This window comes from Tigriopus californicus, chromosome 2 (genome assembly GCF_007210705.1).
Source record: "Tigriopus californicus strain San Diego chromosome 2, Tcal_SD_v2.1, whole genome shotgun sequence".
NCBI lineage: Eukaryota > Metazoa > Arthropoda > Copepoda > Harpacticoida > Harpacticidae > Tigriopus > Tigriopus californicus.
Window position 1 is genome coordinate 7,623,341 of NC_081441.1, and position 24,002 is coordinate 7,647,342.

The 24,002-nt window shown below is 42.7% G+C and overlaps 1 protein-coding gene and 1 long non-coding RNA gene across 2 annotated transcripts; one reads left to right on the plus strand and one right to left on the minus strand.

Moving 5' to 3' along the window:
- Positions 1 to 768: 768 nt before the first annotated feature.
- On the minus strand, positions 769 to 23,784 carry LOC131876930 (glutamate receptor ionotropic, kainate 2-like). Its single transcript, XM_059222473.1, has 15 exons — positions 23,266 to 23,784; positions 14,242 to 14,416; positions 13,783 to 14,018; positions 10,712 to 10,887; positions 10,591 to 10,644; positions 10,398 to 10,514; positions 8,887 to 9,069; positions 8,197 to 8,320; positions 7,906 to 8,066; positions 7,657 to 7,851; positions 7,212 to 7,316; positions 5,492 to 5,776; positions 3,227 to 3,460; positions 1,961 to 2,402; positions 769 to 1,885 (listed from the first exon to the last, which is right to left on the minus strand). The coding sequence occupies exons 1-15, from the start codon at positions 23,366 to 23,368 to the stop codon at positions 1,470 to 1,472; spliced, it is 3,006 nt and encodes a 1,001-aa protein (XP_059078456.1). The 5' UTR covers positions 23,369 to 23,784; the 3' UTR covers positions 769 to 1,469.
- LOC131876935 (uncharacterized) lies at positions 12,399 to 22,764 on the plus strand. Its single transcript, XR_009372830.1, has 4 exons — positions 12,399 to 12,730; positions 12,897 to 13,174; positions 13,365 to 14,418; positions 22,129 to 22,764. It is a non-coding gene; the product is annotated as an uncharacterized LOC131876935 (long non-coding RNA).
- Positions 23,785 to 24,002: the final 218 nt, after the last annotated feature.

Sequence of the window (24,002 nt, forward strand, 5' to 3'; positions counted from 1 at the left end):
CAAAAGTAATGAAGAAAGTATTAAAAATGTTAATTTTGAAGTAAATTTAACAAATGACACAACTAACTTTTAAGTCATTGATGCCCATCATTGGCCCCTTGTAAACCAAAACAAAATGAAAACTTCTGTTTCGCTTTTCTAATGCCAATCTTAAAATAACTTACAAATCATCATATATGGGCCAGCTGGAAACTTTGCATAACACTAGGTTTGCAGCTTAGCTTAGAATATACAACTTTGCAATGTTGCAAACTTATTTATAGAATATAAACGAGGCAAAAACGATAGCAAAAGTTTAAACGGCACGATAATAAAAATACCAAGAATTATTTGCTTTTTGCCCATTTTTTTGCCATTATTTGCCCATGAATTAGCGGAAACACTTGCTTTTTTACATGCGCAACATTACATTGCTGTGTTGCCAATTTACTTTTTCGGACAACTATTGCTTGTTAACCTTAACTAAAATCGACCATTTGTAAAAAATCAGCGGTCGTTTCCTTTTGCCTAGCATGAAGGAGATCAAGGAGTCAGTTGATGTGTCACTTCGTCCATATATTTCCACTGAAGTATTACATAAATTTCCAAAAGCTGAACTGATATTTTCTTTTCCAAGGCATCAAAAACATTTGAAATTTTCTCGATCGGTGGCTTAGGATTGAAAGATATAAAAAATCGGTCTATTTTTTCCTGAGCACTCATTTTTCATTAATAATCTAGTAATTTAGATTGAAGTGCTCGTGCCCAATTTGGCGACTTTCCGTGAGCTTAGTTTATGAATTTTATTCACTTTCCTGAGATCACAACCAACATCATACACGTTTGACGTCAGAGACATAAAGAATTTGGTATACATTATTGACAATTGTACATCAAGAGTCAAAGGGATGGGTTTATACCCAAAAGGAATTCGTTGCTCTGCTAGAATTGAAAGGCTAGGAAGAGAGGAAGCACGCCAATTCAGCTCCCAAATAACGTTGATTTGTACAGCAAGATCATGATACAAAGGCTAGGAACGAAAGGCGATAGATAAGCAAAGCATAAAAGAGAGGGGTCACTTTAGAGACTAGGGAAATCAATCAAATTTAATTTGATATCAAGTACACAAACAGAGCTTCTACTAGTTGAAAACTAGGTTGGAACCTCAGTCGTGACTCAAGGGCAACGCTCGAGTCAAAAGCTTTGGACGCAAGTGTAGCAGTGGATGCCATAGCAGGGAAGGCTCCTTTGGGAATCAGGAATGTTGGGATACCAAATCAGTTGTGTATACATTGTACCTTGTGCCATGCCACCCCGATGAATGAACATATAAGAGGACAAAAGTCATTCATTTCTCGACAAATGGAGCCTTTGACAAACATGAGCTTCCTGTCTCATTTGGACAAGCCACGAGAGAACAACGGGGGCCACGCTTGGAAGGACATTTTTCAACCCACTAGTGACTGAGCAGAAACGAAATGAAAGCCAGATCACAATTGAGAATTGGCATCTTCTGGACTGGAATTGTCTTTCCTCAACAGTGCTTGCGTTTGTTGAAAATAAGAGCTACTATTGTTCTTGAAAGGGCTTCCATTTGGAGAGGGCACTTCTCCGCTCCCGTTAATTCGATAGTTGCCATGGTGACCATTGTTGGATGAATTCAGGCTTGAAGAAAGTGTCGCTGGCTGGGCACATTGGAACATACTCCGGATTTCCTCTTTCAGGATAGATCCAGGTGACTGTGAATAATGGTGATGATGGGAAAGGGAGCCGTTGTGAATGGGAGAACTGGGAGGACAAGCTAGTCGCCGTTGTCGCGATGAGATCAGGGAGAAAATTATCAACTCGGCTATGGCTATTAAAACGGAGAGGATGCCACAAATCAACAGCATCAGGAATGGACCCTCTAAGAGATAGAATGTATAGTATACAGTAAGTTTGGGTCCAATTGAAGATTAGAGTGTGGTAAGTTCCAACTTACCAACTTGTCCACATGTTAAGTATTCACCGTCGTTGCTCCACGAGTTGTTTGTAATGACTTGGTAGGGCGGGGTCGTCTGGTATTGCTGGTCAAATTGTCCTGTCCCGAACTTGGCCTCACACGTTTGTTCCATGTCTACTAACCATTTGGATTGCAGAGAGACCAATGTTCCATCCTCTGCGTACTTCAAGATTTGCTCGGAGAGCACCGTATTTAGCGACGATTCTAACGGAAAGGCGATCCCGTAAAATTTCTGTCCCAGATCTCCCACTGTGGTCAGATGGCAGTTTTCTTTCAAGAGGATATCTGCCTGAACGCTCTCGACGATAAATCCTAGATTGGGCGTCTTGACAACGGCTCGGGAGGCCTCTAAGGGGTTGTCAAATTCCAGATCAGGGTCAAGATGCTGGCGCAGACGTTGATGCAACGGGTCATTCGACATCTGGGACACAAAGATAAGTCATGTTTGAGGTTATCACGTGGCATTATGCATTTCCTTGAAAGCTTGTCTGGGTGGTTTAGAGTCTTGTAATCTCGGTTGACCAGTCACAATTCTTGCCTTCCAGTAACAATGTGGTAGTGTTTTGGTCCTTGTCCATTGCAAGGAAACCAATAAAACAACGCCTACACCATTTTTTTCTAGTCTCTATCAACGACCAATGCACGACACCCATCTCTTTCTGGGCACCTAACACTCGCCCACGTTTGTATCGTCGAGTTCTGGCTTTGGCTCTAAAATTCTTTAGCCGTCAATGATATTCAATGCCTTCATTGACATGTATATGGCAGTAATTTTCTATGTTTCTAGCCTTACATTTTGGTACCATTTCATTGGGGTTCTTTCTCAAGAGATGTGTTAAAACGATGGTTCAACTTGTGTGTAAGATTACAAATTTAGAGCACCAAAATGAAATGTTGGATTATAAAGGCTTTAAAACGCCACTGAGTCTCTTTGCAGATGATCAATTTTATTGGCGCTGGCTCGTTTGCATAGAGGACATTTTGATGAGAATAAGTGCATTTTTTATGGTGTAATGAGTGTGATTAATGGCATGCAAAAAAGCATTTTTTTTCTAGTTTCCTCAGTTCTTGGCGAAGGCAAATCAAAATTCCTCTTTAACTGACGAACGCCCTTGAAGCATTTGTTCTCAAACTTTGAATTTCGTGCAAATTGCCAGATCGGTTTACAATCTGCATGTCTCAATTCACTTCTACTTTGGATTATATGGTACCTCAGCGCTTAGGCGTATAGAGAAATCATTTTACCTCCAAGATTTTCCGTATTTCTGGCTCCGCTCCGACCTTGAAATCCGGGTTACCGCGAAGCACTCGGTCAAGCGAGGGTTGGTAGTTATTGCCGGTGAAGGATCCGCCCTTGTTTGTCGTGGGCGTTTCGGATTGACGTCCAAAGAAGCGACTGTAGAAACTGGTGATGTACAGGATCAGGATGCACAAACAGAATATCCACCAAATTGCAGAAAGGAAACGTGCTGAAATGCTCTGTAAAAGAACCACATCGAGAGCAATTAAAGAATAACTCGATCTTGATTTGCATGTGGCTTTATGCCTTTTTTTGTGATGAGCCAATGGTGAAGGATTTTAGGGTGTAAAGTTACCGCCTAAGAGTCTTGTGACGGTATGGCAATAAACCGAGCAATTTCCTGTGAAAAGGATTTTCTTCCTTTTGGAATAACTACGTAAGTACGTATTCAGCCCTCACTCAAATCGTATAAAATACCAGAGGAAGGTTGCAAGCAAAAAGGAGTAATGGGCAGGTTTTTTGGCTCTTTGTTTCTGCCATGGAATTGATTGAAATATGTTTTCGCTTTCGCTATCCGGGAAAAAGTTAGACACTCCCCCCAAGGCAAATATTGATGAACAGATCGGCCTCACTTAGAGGCATTGTCGAAATCACTCAAAAGTGACTCTGAGCTGCTCAAGCATTGATTGACTGATCCTTCGAATCTCAAAAATCATTGTATAAGAACTCTTTCATAATATTTGCTGTTACCCCTCAGTTATGCAATGACAAAGAACGGCCTCTAATTAACTCAATTTAAAAAGACTGCCTTTGAGGTCCCTTGGTTTTTTTAAAATATACCAATCAATTTATTCGTGATTCCTTGGCAGTTGCTTTCGTCAGGGCGAATACCCATTACAGTAAATCAATTAACTTTCCATGGTAATTTTTGCTGGATTTACGTGCTTCTTTTTCCAAGCGTCAAATCAACCCCCGAAAACTTGGTCGGTGGTCTCAGAGGAAAAAAGTAATAATGTCTCTAATGGTAGGGTATGATGCTGCTCTTCATATACCAGGTAGCATCCAAGTCACCCCATTCAATTTAAAAGGTAAGGTTCAGGTCTGGAAAAAAGAGTCATTACTAGGCGAGAGAGGGCGCTTAATCTATGTCAACGGGAACGCCCATTTAATCGGTTATTAGAAATTGTTTTCCTTCATCCGAAAGGAAAACTCTTTCCATATCCAAGACAACGAGATCCTAAGATGAAGATGATGACGATGATGACGTGGACGAAGACTTGAGGCAACGATACAACAATGTTGAACCAATTTATCAATTGGCAAACAGTAATTACGCGGCTGACTGTCTTTATCATCACAAGAAAGAGTAAGAAGACGCAGATGGATCGTTCGGGCAATGAAAACGAGTGCAGGTAAAATACAATCCTGCCACTCCGTTACAAAGTCGTGATATTTTTTGCTGACTCAAGAAACAAGTCGGGGAAAGTGGATTCATTTCCACTTTTATGGAGCATGATGTTGATGATGACTCGTTTGTTTGCCGTTTGCCGTGGCAGAAGAAGAACAAGGATTACTGCTATCATGATTGTTATTATCATTATTATTATTATTGTTGCTATATAGCTCTGGGTGGTGGTGAGTACATCGTCATCGAGAATTTCACATCAATCCTCCGAGCTATTTGGCGAGTCATGACTCATTCAAACTGCATCAAGGGCCTCTTTGGCTATAAGGGCCCTTGGAATACGTATAACTCTTCATTACGGTCGGATTGAGAGGCCTTATGAGTACACACAAAGACAAGTGATAGAGTCGTGTGCTGTACTATATATACACACACGCACACTCGTAAACCATGATTTAATGCTTCAAGGACTCCAGGTCCTTTTTAGGGAACGACAATTTTGGCAACTTAGGCAGCTTTGGCAACACAATGTTGCTTGACGATGATCCAATGAAACGCATGAGTCGATTGTCAGTTATAAAGCGCTCGGCCATAAAAAGAATCTCTCCACCTCAATCAACTAATTGCTTTTTCATGTCCATCTCCGCTCTTGTGGTCCTGTGCATACTACGTACGTACACACCCCAGTTCACCATATCAGAGAATGAATTCGATGAGATTGAGGTGGAATTTCCCAACTTTCGAGATTGATCATTGGATATTCATTCGTGAATGGTTGCGATAAAAGTCCCAATAGCCACCCAGATACAAATTGTGTGTGTGTGTGTGTGTGTTTCGTGTATGTAGCCATTGGGAGGAAACTCACCTTAGGCTGAACGGTGGTACCACGAAGAAAGAATCCCGTCAAAGTGAACCAGAAGGAGCTACACAGACCGAGTCCATCGCCAAAGCAAGAGGAATCCTGGCTCGCACGTCTCTCGTAAGGTGATATTCGACCCACCAGGAAGAGCAAAAGGGACGTGATAATAAATGCCACCACAATGCTCAACCACAAGGATGCTGGAAACGGGTCCAAGAAGGAGACCAAGGTTCGTCGAGTGGAGATTGAGGGCTCTTCTGAGACCTGGGATCGATGAGTTCGGTCTGGACGCTGCAATGACAATATGAGTGGAGGGAGGAATGCTTAGTGATAAAAAGCAAGAGGCGTGTTATTTTGCTCAATTATGGAAAGTAGCTCTAATTTGATTTCCAAGGGTGTGTGTGTGTGAGTGAAAGGTAGGGGAGAAGCAGAAGAAGGGCAAGGAGGGTGACTTTTGTTGCAGGGGATTTGCCAAGACGTTTTACGGTGGCTCCCATTCAGATAAAGATTACTCAAATCACTCCGCTTTCAGAGTTGGTGCTAATTTCTTCAAAAGCCACCCTCACATCGCCCGTAGTGTTCGTACGTACGGTACATGTACAGGAAGGAGAAATTCAGTTCGCTCCCTTGTATGTAGACGAAGTATTACTCCCATGCACATCAGACTAGAGGATCGAGTGTTCGATTTTGGCTGGAGCTTTGAACAAAGTGCTCATTCTCGAGGAAAAAAACGACCGAATCCACAACATTGCGGTCCTAATGAACACAAGATGAAGGACTCGCGACGTCCGTCGTCTGGCCAATCTTGTGGCAAATCAGATTTCTAGCCTGGTCGAGGGTCGTAAAAAACTGCTTGTCTGCACACCTGGATCGTTAAACTAGGCCTTTGTGCGAAATATCGCAAGTTGCAAAACTTTCAGAGCACATCACCACGTGATTGGCACATATTTACAATCGGGTTACAGAATGGCGAGGTCTACTTTGGTGTTAGTATATTGATTGACCATGGGATGAACTTTCATGGTTATTGGCTTAAGAGCCTGCCTCAACTCAAGCGATACCGACATCTTCACCTGATTTAACAATGGATTTAACATCGCAAAGAATGGAAAAGAAGAACAAAATTGGCGTGGGTGTTGTGTTAGTTGTTCAGTCACGAGTCCCAAACAGCCTGTCTGCCTTTTGTGTTCTTCAGAATGTACTAGATTATTAATGTTCAAGTAGCAAAGGTGGGCGTTGGATCGTTAATTAAAGTCGTTTATTTTTCGCATTAACTATTGACTGGCTCGTTGCCTTTATTTCGGATCAAAAATTTGACTCCGTTATATCATTGGTCCATTCAGATGTAGACTTTAGACTTGTCAATTATTAATTCATCTCTTCGGAAAATGGAGCCTTACATTTGTAACAATGTCTCTTTTCAATTCAATAACCGACATACGTTTGGCTTATTTTTCCACCAACAGAGTTCCTGTTGGTTTTCAAGAAAGGTAAAAATATCTTTTAAACTAGTATATGTAGTTTCCAAAATTCGCTTTTTGGTTTAACTCTCCACAAGCATCACATTATGAAGATGAAACTTATTTTTTCCCATCAGTTTTACCATGAAGTCAAGTCATATTTCATTTCAATGTTGGCTCAAACATTATTCAGACTTACCTATTGGTTTACTCTGTCAGTACAAAAATGTCATGAAGTGACACAAAGAAACAAACGGAGGATTTACCTGAATCATGAGCGTCAAGTGCGAAGTGGCAATTGGTGGTGAGAATGCGATGGCTGGGCTGTACTTCCTGGCTTGTGGTAGTGCCGCTAAACCAACATCGGCCTCCTGTAAAAAAATAATCAAGTGGAGAGAGAAATGTGGACTTCTAATTTGATTGTGGTCTATCCTCGAGTGTGAAAGGATTTCCCACAATCGAAAACGCTATGTAGGGCTCTTTAATTGAACAAATGATGAATCATGCCAATGAACGTCACCCCGTTCTCCACCTCTTTAATTCTTCTTAGCGTTGTTTTCTTCCCTTTTGTCTTGAACTAACGATTTCGAAAACAAGTCGACAATTAGATCAGAGCGTGACGTGCAAATTTCAAGAGCTATCGTCCTACCAAAATCGTCAATATTTTTCGATGAAAAGCTCTAACACAAGCAGTTTGTTTGTTTGCCTTACCCGATCAGTTAGCTTCTTGATCAGACCAGTCCAATTTCCGTTTCGTTTTCGCCCAAGTTCAGAACTAAACCTGAGGGTGTAATTGAAGTTGAGATCCTTGGCCAGTTTGTTGATCAAGTCGATCAGTAAACCCTCAAATCCAAGCACGTTGCCCTTCACATCACGGCGAACATTCAACAGAGGAAAATCCGAATCCTAAGAACAAGGTTAATTTCTAAGGCCAAATATCAAAAAATCCTGACATCGTACCTCGTGTGCTTGAATGACGAGGTCCTTCAATTTCTGGTTCTTCTGTCTCATGGCCACTTGAGGATGGCGATTCTGCAATTTCTCAAGGTCCTTGGGATTCACCAGTATTTGACTTCCACTTGGCTGGCTCCAATTCCATTCTCCGATCGTAACACGTGCCCCTAAATCCGAGAACAAAAGTCAAAAATGGCCTTCATTCCCACGTGGCCATGATTTGTTGGTCTTCAGGACAGGCAGGTTCTGGATCTATGAACCATTCAGTAACCTACAAACACCTCATTTGAGACTTACCAGAGCTTTCGAGCAAGCGAACCACATCCATCGAGATTTCCGTCCGAACCAAACCTTCTTTAGGGCCACTGGGTTTCAGAGTTATGGGAGTTCCGGGGTGGGACGAAAAGCCATCAAAACTGACCTAAAAGCAATCTTAGATGAGCTCCATCTGTCTGAGGTCAGGAAGAAAAATGACCGTCTTTGATGAACCGATGAGATATTGGGGGATATTGTACCAAGACAAAAGTAAGCGGTCATAGATTTGGTGCAACGATTATTTTGCCAGGCTGAATTTGAGTCTTTCGAGATTGCATGTTATGGCCCATCTCGAATGCAATAATTTCACCAGCCTGGCCAAACATGAATAATGGATTATGTTGGGTGAGGTTTTTTTCGTATTTTAATCAGTAGAAACGGAATCCTCTTGCATTGGCACACTCCCCGCGACTTTATGTACATAGAGTGCATTCCTTCTGACTAAGTGCAAGAAGTGTCGAATTTCGGCTGATTTTTTGAATTACCGAAATGACCCTAGACAAACAAAACACGGCGTCTGATAAAGAATGGATTACAAATTCTTTTCACGAAAAACGTCTGTCTCATCACAAATTAGATCGTCGGAGAAGGCTCATAAATTCTCATACGTTCATGAACTTTAACTCATCGCAAACAAACAAAAATCAGATGACAGTTATTCTTTGCACTCACCGCCTCCAATGCCTCGATAAATTTGGGACCCAACTCGTATGGGGCATCTGGGTCGTTGCATTTGACTCTGGGACTCACGATATCCTCAGCTTGCGCCACGTACTCGACGGCATTCGCAAACATGTGAACAGCGTCGTACATTAATGCTGCCTTGTACGTCTCCAACAAGAGACCGCCCAAATCCTGTAATGAGAGAGCATTTTCATGGACCAAACACACAAAGCCCCTTCTTCACCATCAACGGTTTGGGAAAGGATTTCTGAATGCGAGGGACTGGAACCCTCGCTTTGTTGAACTCAAAGTGCTAAAAGTTATTGATTGACCATTCACCTCACAGGCTCTAGGTATAATGAAGGAACAAGTACCACATATTACAGATGTCTAAAGCCAATGCGAGAATCTAGGGTGAGCTATGGTCCCTTCTGAACTACTTAACCTCGCTCAGTATTGGTCCTGATAAAAGGGGGATTCAGCATACAATTTTTTCCAATAAAACTCACTATCTCCGAGATCTGCAGAGTTTACAGCTTTTCTCTCCTTCCTTCAAATTACTGCACAATCCAAAAAAAGTCACCACATGCGGATCAATCACGGTGGTAGTAAAACATCAATGAGGCCGGTGGCGGGGTTCCAATTGGACTCTTGTTGAGGTGGAAAGAAGTTATTGGATTCGTTTTAGAGTCGTTCAAAATGGAGAAGATAGTGGCACTTTCTTTGTTCCCAATGGGACCCTTACCATGGGGTGAGTGTGCAATATACTTGGGTAATGTTCCCATGTGGTATCCCCTCCTCTTTCTTCCCCCCTCCCCCCTTCTGCAGAAAAAGTCTTGACTGGTTTCTTTGCTGTGGGTCCATCAGAAAAGGAACCATAACCGCGCCCTTTTCGGATAACTCATTCGCTCAATTTCAGCATGAGAGTGCCAAGTGGTGCTATGGTTGGTTTCGAATCGCACGAGTGATTGGGCATGTCGGAGCTCAAACACTCAGAGTGCACCTATTTCATAAATTCCTGAAATCCTCTTTGTTCTCTCTGTCAAAGTTGATTCCCGGGATAAAGCAAGAGCGAAAGAGCGCTTTCCTCCTTTTCCATGTCCTGACTTTGCTTCGTCTGGTTTGACATCCATACAAAAGAAAAGGGTTGTTCAACTGGTTCGCTCTCCTCCAAAGAGAGCGAGGAGGGAAAAGGGCGAAACCATGGCTCACGAATGGCACATTTTATCTGGAATTGCGGAGCGAACCACAATTTGGGTCTGCCCAAGAGCCTGAACAAGGACTTGGCAAAGACAACCTAACCCAAACGATTCAAGTGGCAATCAAGAGATGGGACAAAGTAGAAATCAAGCCAGCGCTCGCGTCTTAATTCAAGGTTCTTTCGCGGCTTTCTTCTTGGCTCAGCCCATTTGCAATTCAAATGAAGCAGTCAGTTTCAATTTTTTAAACCCCGCTCTTTAGGTCCAATTCCGACTCTATCCATCTGATCACTTTGACGTGCCACATGTACAGACACTTACATTCGAAATCTTCCCACTGGCCATGGCTTCACGCAGTCGATTTTGATCCACAAGAGAGAACCCCAGGACATTGGCTCCCGTCTGAGTCACAGAGTTCAGACTCACCGACATGAAATCCTATCAAAAACAAATGACACTCGTTGGGTTGAAAAGCTCTGACAAAATTGTGCAATTTTTCTTGTTTTCATTGTACCAGATCCGCCAAGATGAACGAAGCGCTCGTGTGGACAATGCCGGATTTCATGGCCTGAAAATGAGCAAAAATGCTACGTGATGGATGGTTCTGTCAAAGTGTCCGAAAAGTGGCAGCTCACCTGATCGAAAAAGGTCTCCAAGAGGCTCGAGGTCAAGTCGACCACAAATCGCTCGATGCCTCGTTGTCGTAGCAGGACCAGATCGGGTCGGATGTCTTCTCGAACCAATTCCAAGACATGGACATTCACACCGCTCACTTGGAGTTGCTCAATTAGAAGGCTCGGATCCAGGGATCCTAAAAAAAGCGAAGCATGGCTGAAGACATCAAACGGTTTAGACGACTGGGGAGTTCATCTATATTTGCAAAAGAAAACGAGGCTATAACTCAAGCCTAGTCTCCAGCCTGGCGACATTGATGGCTTGTTATTCCCGGGGACTGAGGTCGGGTCAAACCAACCAAGTAGTCCATTGTGGACGAACAATAAATCATTTATTGAAGGCTTGATGGGCGTTCTACTTCATTATGGGCGAAACAAAGCCCGACTGTCGTGGAGATTAGCCAATTGATAATGGCAACTTCTTGAAATGTGGCAATTATGCATGTCCTCAATATACACGGTGGCTTAATTAGACGATGCAACTTCCTTTTCTTTGTCCCACTATGTAGGTACACTCACCAAGTCCTATTGTCTGACGGAGTCAAATGACATTTGAATGCTTTGTCGGGTAAGTATGTGCTTACTACATTAGTTTCCCAATTGATGATAATCAGGCATTGCCCGGGACAATCATGGAAGTGCACTGACATTCCAGGAAATTTGACCTTGAATTTGTGTGTAGATCAGAGCTCAATAAGTGTAATAAATCAAATGGATTTGGAGATGAGAAAGGCAACGGTCAAAAGTTAAAGAAACATTTCAACTATAGAAACTTTATGAAACATTGGTTCGATGTTTTTCTTCAGTGAGAAGCGAGTTTGTTGGCAAGACAGATTGCTAACGCGATGGTCACATAATGGATTCAATAAAAAGTTTGACGAAAATTGCAGGAAATAAGAAAAGAATGCAAAAAATCAAGAAAACCGGCGATAAATGTATTTGCATGACATTTTGATCACACAAAGTAACGAGTGCTCCACATATTTAGAAGTTCTGTATTCACTGTACATTTCTCAAATAAATATCGTGTCTTTGGTGGCAACCACTGCGCAAAGGTAAAAGAAAAGTCCGCCTAATAAACATGTCAAAAATCAAAGCCCCTGAGTATTTACACCATTGGATGCTTATCTACAGTTCTACCTGGTTTGTGAACCCTTTTTATCCAGGTGCATTTATTTACCCTCCCTCGCCCCTTCCCCTTTTCTACGGCCAATGTGCCGAGAACTGCCCTGTTATCGAGATTTTTGGGTCGCTCCACTAATTGGCGGGTATGCTTCATTCCCACTTTTTCACATCAGGAACAAAAGTAAGAGCGGAAGGAAGAAAGAGAAAAAAACAGCAGCAACAACAACGACAGAAGCGACACCCTCCACAAGGTCCATATCATGACGGATCTGACTAAATGAGAAAAGCCGCCAAGTGTTTCAATATTTCGTGCTCTCACTTGTACACAAAGGACCCAAAGCTGTTCCCTGAATTGAGAGAATTCAAGTGGACACAAAAATGTTGTCCCGTCATGGGGCCAATCCACCCCGTTAAGACATTCTATTGACAGAGAGTGTTTACCCTTCCTTTTACGATTAAGAGTCAGGACCCCCGCCAAAAGCATATGGTTATACCCGTGATTTGCGACAAAAGAGCTAAACATGAAGTGCGGGACGCGTACCTGGCCAATATTGACACAGATTGAAGTCGGATATGGGAATTGAGAACACCGCAATGATGTTTCCTTGGCGTGCCTCCTCGAAGTGTATTTAACTGCTTCGACCTCAACTTGACAATCTGTTCCATCCACTGAGGACATCCCTGGACAATTTCCTCTCACTGTTCAATGTTCGAGAGCAGTGTGGTGATAATAAGAGATATTTCCCTAGGCCTACTCCCGCCACACAGATATTGAGGTCAGGCCATTTGAAACGAGATCTCGGAGGAAATTTCAGAAGGCGACGATGATTATTTTTCGCCTCTTGTCTCTCTCTAGTAAGTAGTTCAGGTTAACTGCTCCGCTTCTCGGCATTCTTTCGTTTCGTTTCCATTGTCGGAGAAGATCAAAAATTCGAGGACGAACGAGTCGGAACTTGCTCATATAGAACAGACAAATGGATGAGCGGTCCTTGTTTAATGACTGTTTTCCCTTTCGTTTCAGTTCAAGATCAGTTGAGGTCAAGTCCAAGCGAGCCCTTGGAAAGGGGGCAAAGCATTGTGAATCATTAGTTTTGCCTCCCCCGCAGTGCAAAAACTTCAGCTCATCAAGGCTTTAGCGCGATAATGGCATCTGGAGAGAAAGGAATTGGAACCTGCTCGCTTATCTTGATGCGATATTGTTTGGCAACTCAATCTTCAAATTTGCACCATGACCATGAAGAGGCGGTTTCAAAAGCAGCTGCGTTTGTTTGTAACAAATCTTCATCTTTGATCCTGCCGGTTAGTATGACCAGTTTCCAGCAGCCGATCAGAAGAAAGGTCATTGCAATATGCTATGAGAATGGCAAAACAGTCCCAGTTTAAGCGAGCTTTTCGAGCCAATAAAACGATCCTAATCCTTTTGTCACGCAAACAAAGAAATTAGCCCAAGCCTGTCCTAATTATAATAGTTCTGACTTCTCTTCCGCAGGACTTGGTTGTTTAACGGAGCTTGAATTGCAAAGACGACTCGCCCTTTTCTCAATTCTTCCTTATCTTCACTTGGGGATCTCGGCTCAATTCTGATTCTTAATTGAAATCCACAAAAAGTGAGATGTCAAATTTGAGAACTGCCCATCATTGCATTTCACCTCGCTCGAATTGTGTTTGAAATTCACCCTTCTGTGGTTAATCTGGCTGCTCAAAGCGAGCCCTGCCAAGACAATGGAGGAATTATGCAAGAGGGCAATGGCAACGGAGTCTGCTTTTCACAGCATCACCTTTGATCACATAACCCTGAGATACTTTGAGATAATGTCCCGATCATGTCGGAATTCATCATGCAGTCTCCTCCGTATTCTTGGTTCCGTTTCTTCTTGACTTAGCTTATGTGGGACCCATGATCTTACCCGTTTTCCGGTGAACGATAAAGGCCATATCCTTCCAGCCCAATGTAACCACAAGTGAATGGACAGCTTGAACCAAATGGGTCGCTTGTGGGCCCATTTGCACCGTGTATTTCCCAATGTTGTCCTCCAATGCGAACGAAGTTCCAGTGGTCAAATAGGGAATGTGAAGTGCCGAACAAACCGAGGCCACACTCGTATCGACCTCCCGATCTGAGCTCCCGAAAACCGCCATCACGCTGCGACAAAAGGGTAAAAATACATGCCCATTATCCAGATCAAGACGGATTTCATTGAACTAATCGTTATCACGCATTTCCCGCCCATACAAGCTTCAATGTGCGCGTTAAAAAGGTGCACAAATGAGCATTTGTAATGTTCCATGGCCAAATTTATGAGTGAAAGAAGGTCACCCTGAACTCAATTCAAACGCCACATTCCCTGTTGTGCACGTGCTCTCACCTATACTGGACTTCTGTGCAAATCCTTTGATAAGCGTCATAACGATCGGCCTTGGCGTACTGAAGGTCTGTGTCCACTCGGGTGGTATTCAGCAAATTTGGATTGTCATTGATAGCTCGGACCGTTTGTCGGAAGGACTCGTGCATCCTCGAGTCTCCGGCCAGAAAGACACTCCCTGTAAGAAATCGGAAAGATACCAGATAGGAATAGTAGGACAACGTGCAGAACACCTTTTAAAATTTTTCACTTTACGACATATTGCGATTGAATGTATCAAAGTCTGTCGAACAACAGCCTTCGTTGATGCGTTTGTTTAACAAGGGCACACACCCGCCATTTAATTTGATTGCCAATCACAGCCAAAGAGGAAAATGTTCTTCGTACGAGGAGATATCTTTAAGGAGGAAAAGTTTTCGTATACAACCTCGTTCTCTATCTATTTTTGGCCTTGCCCAACAGATCGCTGTTCCTGTGAGCGTCGCACAAAAGGCCAATCTCATGGAATTAGTTAGCTCTATGGTCCAACCAGCGGAGTGGTCCCATCTTTGTTCCCTCGAGTTGGGCAAATTTTTGCATCATTTCGCCTGGGTTCTGCTGGGCCAACCAATGGAAGACTCAAGTATACCAACCATGCCGTGAGACTGGCCAAAATAATGGCTAGACCTTCGAGGCCGAGAAAGGCTGGGGAGAGCTGGGAACTTTTCAAGGTCGACCAGTTCGGCTGTGCTTTTCGTACATAAAAAGCGATTGTACTTTTCATTCATGTGTGTAGCATGTAGGGAGGGGATTGTACGCGAACATTCATGTGGTCAGAGAGCGAGCTTAAAGTGTCTTGAGCCTGATTTAAGTTGTTCTTAATTCTGCTTGAGTCCCTTTGTGTTTGCAATTTTCCCCGAGATGGCGACTGTCAAGTCAAGTTTCGAGGCCTTGAATCACAATTTGCCAGGCTGAGCTTGTACACTGACACCAAAACTTTTTTGTCAGAAATTGAATCCCAACAATCGGATTGTACAATGCATCAAAGCTCCTTTTCGCGTGAGTAATCCAATCGCTAGCGACCTCATTTGACACATGCAGTACAAGTACGGGTTGTCAACCAGAAATTTGCGAGGAACTCTTTTTTTAAATAAACTCGCCAATACGCGGAAGCATGTGCACGAGTACATTTGATCCCGTCTCTGGTCGAATTTCAAGTTCAACATGATATGAATGAGAAGTGATGAGAGCATTCGTCATTCACCTCTTATCTAATGCCATCTTGGAATCCTTGCTGTGAGAACGAAATTGGAGAATGATAACACCTCTCCTTAACCAGACGAAGAAACACACACACACACACACACATTCAAATCAGTATGCTAAAAGACCACCAGAGAGTGATGTATGGAGAGAACAGTTTCTCTTTAGTCAAGACTCGTATGTGATTATCCAAATCCTGTTGAAGTATTTTCAGGGGGCCTAAACTGACGTCAAACAATCATAAATACAACAAGCGGATGTCACTGAAGTTGCTTTGAATCTATTTTAGTTACACCACCATTTTTCAAACTAACAACATACAGTATGAGAAGGTTCAATATTGAAAAAAGAAGACCCGTATTTTTGCTGACTGAGGCTAGGAGAACCAGATCGTGCTGCGTACCAATCTTTTCTTTCGAGGTTCCACTTTGATTAGATTAGCATTCAGAGGGTACAAAAACTCCAAGTGTGCAGAGGCCGAGTAAAAACTTCCTATTTGCTCGAGAAGTGACCACTTCCAGATTTGGCAGCGACACTTGCTCAGGTTGTACAGGAGACTGTAGAGCAAAAAAGACCTCTTCATGCATTCAACGTGATGGCTTAAACTAAGACCAGAGAAAGGACATCTTAACTCAACTGGGCTAGGTTATTCTCGTTTCAATGCAGGTTGATGAAAAAACACTCTTTTTTATACTTGAGTTGATCCATGGTCAGCATTTAGCTCAAGAGAAGCCAAATGGTGGATGATGTCAAGTTTTGGTGTGTGAGTCAGACTCTGGTAGTACCAGAAGTTGTTTCAGCCTTACATGGAGATGCTAGTGTGCCATAAACTAGACAACCTATCGATTGACGAGAGTCAGATTAGTCTGAGTAATCCGATCAGAAAACTTGGTTAGTACCCGGGTTTTAAGAACTGTACTACATGCACGTATGAACGCGTACGTACGCATCATATACCTACGAACCACGGACCTATCTACTATTTTAAGCTGTCTCCACGTGCATGCCTTAGAGATTAAGTGCTTAAACCGAAACCCAATAAGCGGCCAAAGAAAAGCGCACCCGATTTCAAACTTGTTGGCATGCAGAGGTGCTATTGATTGATTGATTCCTAACTTTTAGAGCGAGTTCTAATCAGCAGGACAATCAAGTGACGGCTTCATCTCAACAAGACAAGATTCGGACAATCTCGTTTGACTGAAACTTTCATTCAATGGCTACAATCATGCAGTATGCGAGTGCTTGACTTGATGAAGTAAAAAAGTTCCACTTGCCGATAGTTGGAACTATGTACTGTACATAGGGTCGATGATAAGCTTGAAGATAAACTGAGCTTTAACAGGCCAGATGGATTGAACCCACTCCAAATCCAAAGTAGTGACCTGACCTGTCAACCACGACGTACACAACAGAACATGGCAGTGAAAAGGGTTTTTTGAATAGAGCCAAATTAACATGTGCTCTCGGCAACAGACAACGGAATCGTTTTCCACGTGAGGGCAAGAAAACAAGTTCTAGGGAAGGTGCAAATTCGGATCGAGCGTGATACTGAGCACCCAAAAAATTGAACTTGTGAGGGTTGGATGTTGAATTCAATCGAGCTGATCTTTAATCATAGGTGGGATATCCATCCCACATACCCTCTCCAACTTGGGCAAGTGTCTCATCATCATCATCATCATCATCGAATTCAATCCGCGTACTTTGAGATTTAACCTCTCGTGTGCTCCATTGCAACGATCGGAATTGACCTCTTCCACGTTCAACCGCAAAAACACTCTCTCTTTCTAATGGCGTGAAAATTGCGCATCGTTTGTCATAAAACCTGCCCAGATCGGGGACAAAAAACCACGAAACACGGATAACTCGTCTCCCCACTTGACTTTTAGCCCAATGCTCTGCAAGGTGGGCGAATAGATTCCTCTTCCTGAACGCTACGTGGAGCCTGATGGTTCGGGTGACAATTCTATGAATTGTAGGAGATCCTATTTCCACCAATATTTGCCTCACTACCGGCTGACTAGCATTGGTGATTGCACATTGATCCAGAGCTGCCCCCGCTGGGCTCATCCAGAACCAAACAAACCCCGCCGAACCCCACCAAGTCACCAAGTCACCCACTCAAAGAGCTCGTTCCATTCCCATTTGATGTCAATATTGCCATGTAAACATGTCGTGGTGAACGGGCTAGACTTGAAGCCCATGGCTCCTGATTCACCAGTCTGTCAACTAACGAGCCAGGGCACCTGCTCATTTCATGTGCAATTATGCATATACAGAATACTAAGCTGCTTAGATGATGTTGCTTATCTACATAGTTGGTCGAACCAAGTATCAAGACGTCGAGTAAAGAAATGGTAAGAAGCTTTGGGTTTGATTTGAAAATGTAGCAAGTTTCAGAGAAGTCTGATGATACGGTTTTCTTTGATATCGATGAGCCATTGGGGGATTTGGATGAAACTTTCGTTCAATCACCCATACTTCACCCGGTGAACATTGGGGAGGGATGAATGGTCAGTCTTTGGAGGAAAAGGGGGTGAGGTGCTACTAATTGATCATTCTTACGCCCATCTTTCAATTCATCCCTTTCACCATGGGTAATCATCCCACAATAAGTATGTCATAGGATAATCACCCGACTCTTTTAGGGTTGATTCGACATCCACAGGGTTGAGCGGCGCATCCAATCAATATGAGATGGCGCTTGGTGCGACCCATTTGGGATGGACAAATTGACGACAGGGTTGCAATGAGGATGGCTGAATTGAAGGGGATGTTCAGGCGATGATCAAATGAACTGCTCAAGACGATTCGTTCACTGCAATTGTAAATCACCACCTTCAGCGGGACACAAGCACTCATATGTACGTGTGTGAGATACGTGTGTGCAAAGACCAAGATCTTGATTTATCGAAATCGTTCTCTCTGAAGAATTATGTCATGAAGCTCGATTGGAGGCGTATTATTTTCCAAACAGCGAGGAGGTCGCTTGATCGTCTGGCTGTGCTGATTTATTTTCAATTTTCATTCTCATTCCTCACACCAACCACCGCTTGGTGGGCTAACACTAACTAACTTGGACTAATACTAACAATGTGTGGTAGTTCAACGGGGAAGAGCTCCAACCCCCACAACAGACCCAGTCGACGACAATGGATGAGCCTTACCCAACCATGTTGGTGAGTGCCTACGTAGATTCGAGTGGTTCGAGAAATACATAAGCGACGATGTACGTAACTCGCAGGTAGACGGAGGGGGTGGAACAACAATAATCTGGCAACACATCGTGGGTTTTCAAATTGGGATGACATGCTAGGATAAACATTGATAGCACAACCTACTGCTATGTATTTATATAACGTGCCTAAGTGGCATGCGGCTCTTGAGCGAATTCATCAGTTCATATACGTAAAATGCCGGTTTCCCGTTTTGTGAAGCGGGCTTGTTTTTGAAGGCGTCTATTAGCATTGGGTGAACATTGTCTTTGGTTGGTTGGCTGGCTGGACAATGAACTTGGCTTGAGCCTGAAGGAAATTTGAGATCCCGTTTCGTGACATGACGTTGGTAAATGGCTAAATCTAAGCCGGCCATTGGACTGTTTGTATTTCCACCTGAAGCATGACTCATTTCCCTTGGTAAATAATCAGGCCTACGGGAACCAAAGTTGTAATGATGATAATGAAAGTAATGTAGAAGTCTCAAATGTGCGCAAGAAAAAATGCTTTGAGCGCGAGCTGCATTTGTTTTGCTCTAATGTTCTTGAAAGCCGATCGGACTGAGAACACGGAAGGCAAAGATCCATCATTCTCATGGGGTGTATGATTACTGATCTGGATGTTGATCTCATTTGCATGATGATGGTGATGACGACTACGAGTAGGGAGGGTTTGATGTTCTAGTGGACTGTTTAAGACATCCTTGTGGACAAACAAGTTCTAGCTCAAGAAAGCGTGACCCTCATCTGAGGTGGCCCTGATGAATGGACAAATATTGACCCCCATTACATGGGTAAACTATCAATAAAACTCCTCAGAAGCGTTCATCCATGGCTCATTAAAATCTGGTCCAAAGAGTAGGCGAGGGACATTATGCAAAGGGACAATAACTGGATGGGAAATTTGCTAAACAGGTGTCTTTTGTTTTTTAAAGGATGCACAAATCATAACGATGGCTGAAAGAGGCTGAGAAAAAAAATCGTTTTTATCCTGTAATCATTGCGAGGGTCCTTTCGATTGTCAACTATGACTTCAAGATGAAGAAGATATGTCAAAGTTTAAATGAAATGGTGAAGGACAATTTAAAAAAAGGAACTTCAAAGAATGCGTTCGAATTAATGTTTAGAAATGAGATGAATTTCATATTTTGAGTTGATTAACATTTTGTGATTAACGAACAATGATCGGATTGTAGCCCGTATCGGGAATTTTGAACCCCATGGGGTCCGCAACATTTTAAATTCTTAATGTTGCATTGTGTATGAATGAATGTTAACTGATTATGAAAATGAAATCTGAGAGTAGGCAGAGAATTTGAATCGCTCGCTGAACAAATTAAATTTGGGGTGGCGTGATTGGGGTGACAGGGAGTGGGTTGATTGTGCAAATTCAGAAAACACTTCATACATGCGCACACCACAAAAGAACGCCTTCACCAACAAAGTGAACAAATCTGACAGTTGTGGGACGTTTCCATTAGTCTCATCTCACGGCTTGTCCGTCAAAACGTAACAACTTGACTAACCACTCACATCCGCGTCTCATTATCACAATGAACAACCGTTTTAATCAATATGTTGTGAACACTAAAGCAGCTGGACGCTCACGTTGTAAGCGGACCCTTTAAGATGCCAAATCTTAAAGATAGCTCGAATGGCATTAAGGTTGTTTCAAGGAAATTCCTGGCGACGAAAGAAAAATTGCTTTCGCTTCAAGAGTAATCTTGGGCATTGAAACCCACGACAGAGTCCTTTGGAGGGGGTCTGACCGATGCCATTCAAATCTCTCCTCAAAGCCGACTACAAGTATTGTATGCTCTGTTGCTGCATATGAACTCCCACAAACGCGCTTCTTACACTCTGAGTAACAAGGTTAATTTACCTGCAAGAATGCCTCGAGTCAAAGGGAGACAAGAATCCCTTTTGTACCAAATACTCGTAGTTTTGGGGTGCATCTTTCAAATGCGTAGCTACCACTAAAACTGAAAATGCTTACTCGCCATACAATTAAGTCACACCTTATTTGGGCAATTTCAGACGTCAGCTAAATTAAGTTCACTTGGCTTCTCTGAATAGCTACTAGCTGTTAGTGAAGCACTATGAAATTCTACAATGAGAAATGAAAATTAGTCTTGGGTCGAACCCAAAGACCGGCAATGCAAAATGGACTGTTTGTCGTCTAGTGTCCACAAAAAGGAGTGCCAATCTGATTTTGGCGTGGATAGAAGGTTGGAAAATTGTGTTGAGTTTTTTTTCTTCTCCTTCTCGTTTTAGTCACAAGACTCGAGCTTTTTTTCAAACTACCTAGAAAGTAGTACCGTATCTTACCATTGAGCATCAATTTTTGGATTGCTTTTGCGACCTTCACCCTCTTCTCATCCCCATCATCATTATGAGCTGCCATCAATTCAAATGCTAATTTTTCGCCCCAGACTCCAGCTGTCATCAGAAGTATCGAAAAAGACGATGACACGCCTTGGCGCTCACCACTGAGGAGTAGAGCAAAGGGGCGGGTTTCTCTCTCCTCTCCCAACCCCCCTTCTCCTCCTCAATGAGGTCTCATCGAGCAGAGTGTCGGTAAAATAACTCGTGCATATTTGAGAATCTCTCTCACATTGATAACGGGTTGAAATGGAAGATCGGAAAGAATAGAAGCTTCATGTTTCACGGGAGTACCAAGGGTGCGAATCAAGGAGATTTTCATTGAGCGATGCAAGAGGCGAATACCGAGGGTGGAGGTCGAGATAATGAAAGCACTTTTTGAGTGCCTCATTGAGATATGATTTGTAAAAACGGAATGGCAGAGCTGATCATGGGTTCAAAGTTGAAGCACGGCCAATGCTAACTACGTTAGTGCTGAGAGAAAGAGAGCCATGGAATCATTGCAATAAATAGCTTAAACTACCATAAAGAACTGATTGATATTTATTGTCTTGGACTTGAATAGGATTGGAGCCCTCGAAATAAGGTCCTGTTTAGCACGTTTTAAATCCCATTCATTCAATTAAAGGAGTCTCTAAATAAAGCTGTTGCGAATCCGGCCAAGCTGGGTGAAAAGCAAAAAAAAAAGAAGCGTCATAAATCTGGGGAAACTTAAATTGTTGTGCTCGGGTGAACAACGTGAATGGCAACGAATTTCAAGGCCGAATGTCGGCTTGCATTGAGTAAAGGAATAAACAATTTCGTCTGAAATACTTGAAGATTGTTTCTTTTCACATCAACCCTAACATGAGTTCGAATTTTGGAACGAGGTGTTGATTGGCGATTCTGTCGTCCAATGATCAATTGATGAGCTATAAACTGCTCCCCAGCACCAAGTGGCTATATTTAAAACGAGCTTTTATGTTACAGTAAAATCATACAAAAAAGAAGAAAAGGTAGCCCATTCATCGCCGGTGAAATGTGTCCACTAAAAGCACTTTCTTCTACTGTAGGACACAAGTAATCGGATCTGGAACATCCTTAAACCCAAAAGTCAACGTGACATTTCTGGAGAAATGGCGTTTCTCAACTCAATTAGATGCTACGCCTCCTTTGAGGATTCATTTCCACCTGGCGAATTCCTTAAGGTTGGTTAATGGAATGACGTTTTCATTACCCGTGCATTCGTATCATGCGAGACTGGTGGCCTAGAGCGGCCATTTCCTTTGCCTCCCAACTTGAAGGAATCAATAATGACAATCCAACGAGTACCTTGAACTTGCCCTCATTGAAAGGATGCTCTCAACCCACCCATTCCTGAGTTTCGGTCCAATGCAAAGAATGCTCTTGGCAACATCAACATGTGGTCGCCCATAAGAACAGGGGGGAGGAAAGAGCTGTTTGCATTTACGTGATGATTGCAAAACCAATGAATGGAAACAATGACCTCCAAGACATATTGGTGGGTCTTAATATATAATCTTGATGATGGATGAATAAGTACTAACATGTCCAAAATGAGTTGCAATTTTATGTGGATTTTATGGATTTTAAATCGAAGTAAAAATCATTTATTTTTCCATTGGATTATTATGAGAATGAAACGGTGAAACAAGTCTTTAGTTGGGAAATAAAGTGCCAATTTTAAATCCCCGCGCTCAAGCCAGTAACTAAGATTTATATAGATATAAATCCTAGATTGGTTCACTCATCCGCGTAATAAAGAGAGGAACTGAATTGTTGAAGAAGAAAAAAAATCTGCCAGTATTCACGAAATTCATTGTGGCTGTCAAATGGAAATTGGATTTGCATTTCAAAGCTCTCGCGAATGTCGAGTAAAAACCCGCCCAGCCAAGCCATTCCGGGTGGGAGCAAAAATTCATTGTTCATAAAATTAAGACATAGCCTCGTTTGCATGAAATTTGATTCCTATCCAAAGCCATTCCATGTTTGAAGCACTCTGTAGGTTTGCTTTGGAAAGACCGATGATATTAGACTCGTTCGAAGCCCCCTTCATTCTTTGTAAAAACATGGGCATTGAGCAAGGCAGAAGAGTGTTTCTCAAAACAACTCTAGTGCTGATTTTTGGTCGTTGACCTGTCAAAATGCAAGGCTCGCTATTGATTGACAAACAAATGAGAGTTTCTCACCTAATCTGAGAGACAGCGGAGCTCTGGCCAATACCAATGGTAAGGTACTGGCTAGCAGGATCAACATTTTCATGTTGGAACACAATTGGGTAGATGTCTTCATTGTCCAATGTTACGAATTCACTTTCACATGCGTTAGTTGTCTAGGTGATCATCACACCAACTATTCATACCACCGCGATCCCTACTTGTGTCTTTCTCTTGGTCTCAGGTTGAACTAATCAGAAGAGCAACTTTGCCAATTTTCTCACTGCAATTTTTCCACCGTCCTCTCCTTGATCTTGTTCCTTACGTCGTTGCCCAAGTCTGCGTCGTCTTCACTGTCCCTGGATCAGCTTCTGTCATCAAGGCGCGCTTTCAAACGGCTGCCTTCTTTAGACAACGCGAGCGAAGATATCAAGGGTCCTCTTTGTTGGCCTTTCTCACGCGTTCCAGACAGAGGCCGAGCCAACCGATTTTTGTCGAGCAACTCGCCGCTTGTCTGACTTACCCCGTGTCGAACACCCAAACGGTTTTTGGCGAGACAGACCTCTGACTAGATAGATTTTGTCAAAATAGAAGATCGCTGGTCAATAGTTGATCACTGCAAAGGTATCGGTCATCGCAACTGTCTGAGAGGGATGTTGCATGTCCTGGCAAGGATGACGAAATATGTTTAAAGTATTATTTTCAATGTTCAGCTGTGCCATCTGTTTTCAATATTTGGTATGATGAAATTAGTGTCTTCACTCGATTAA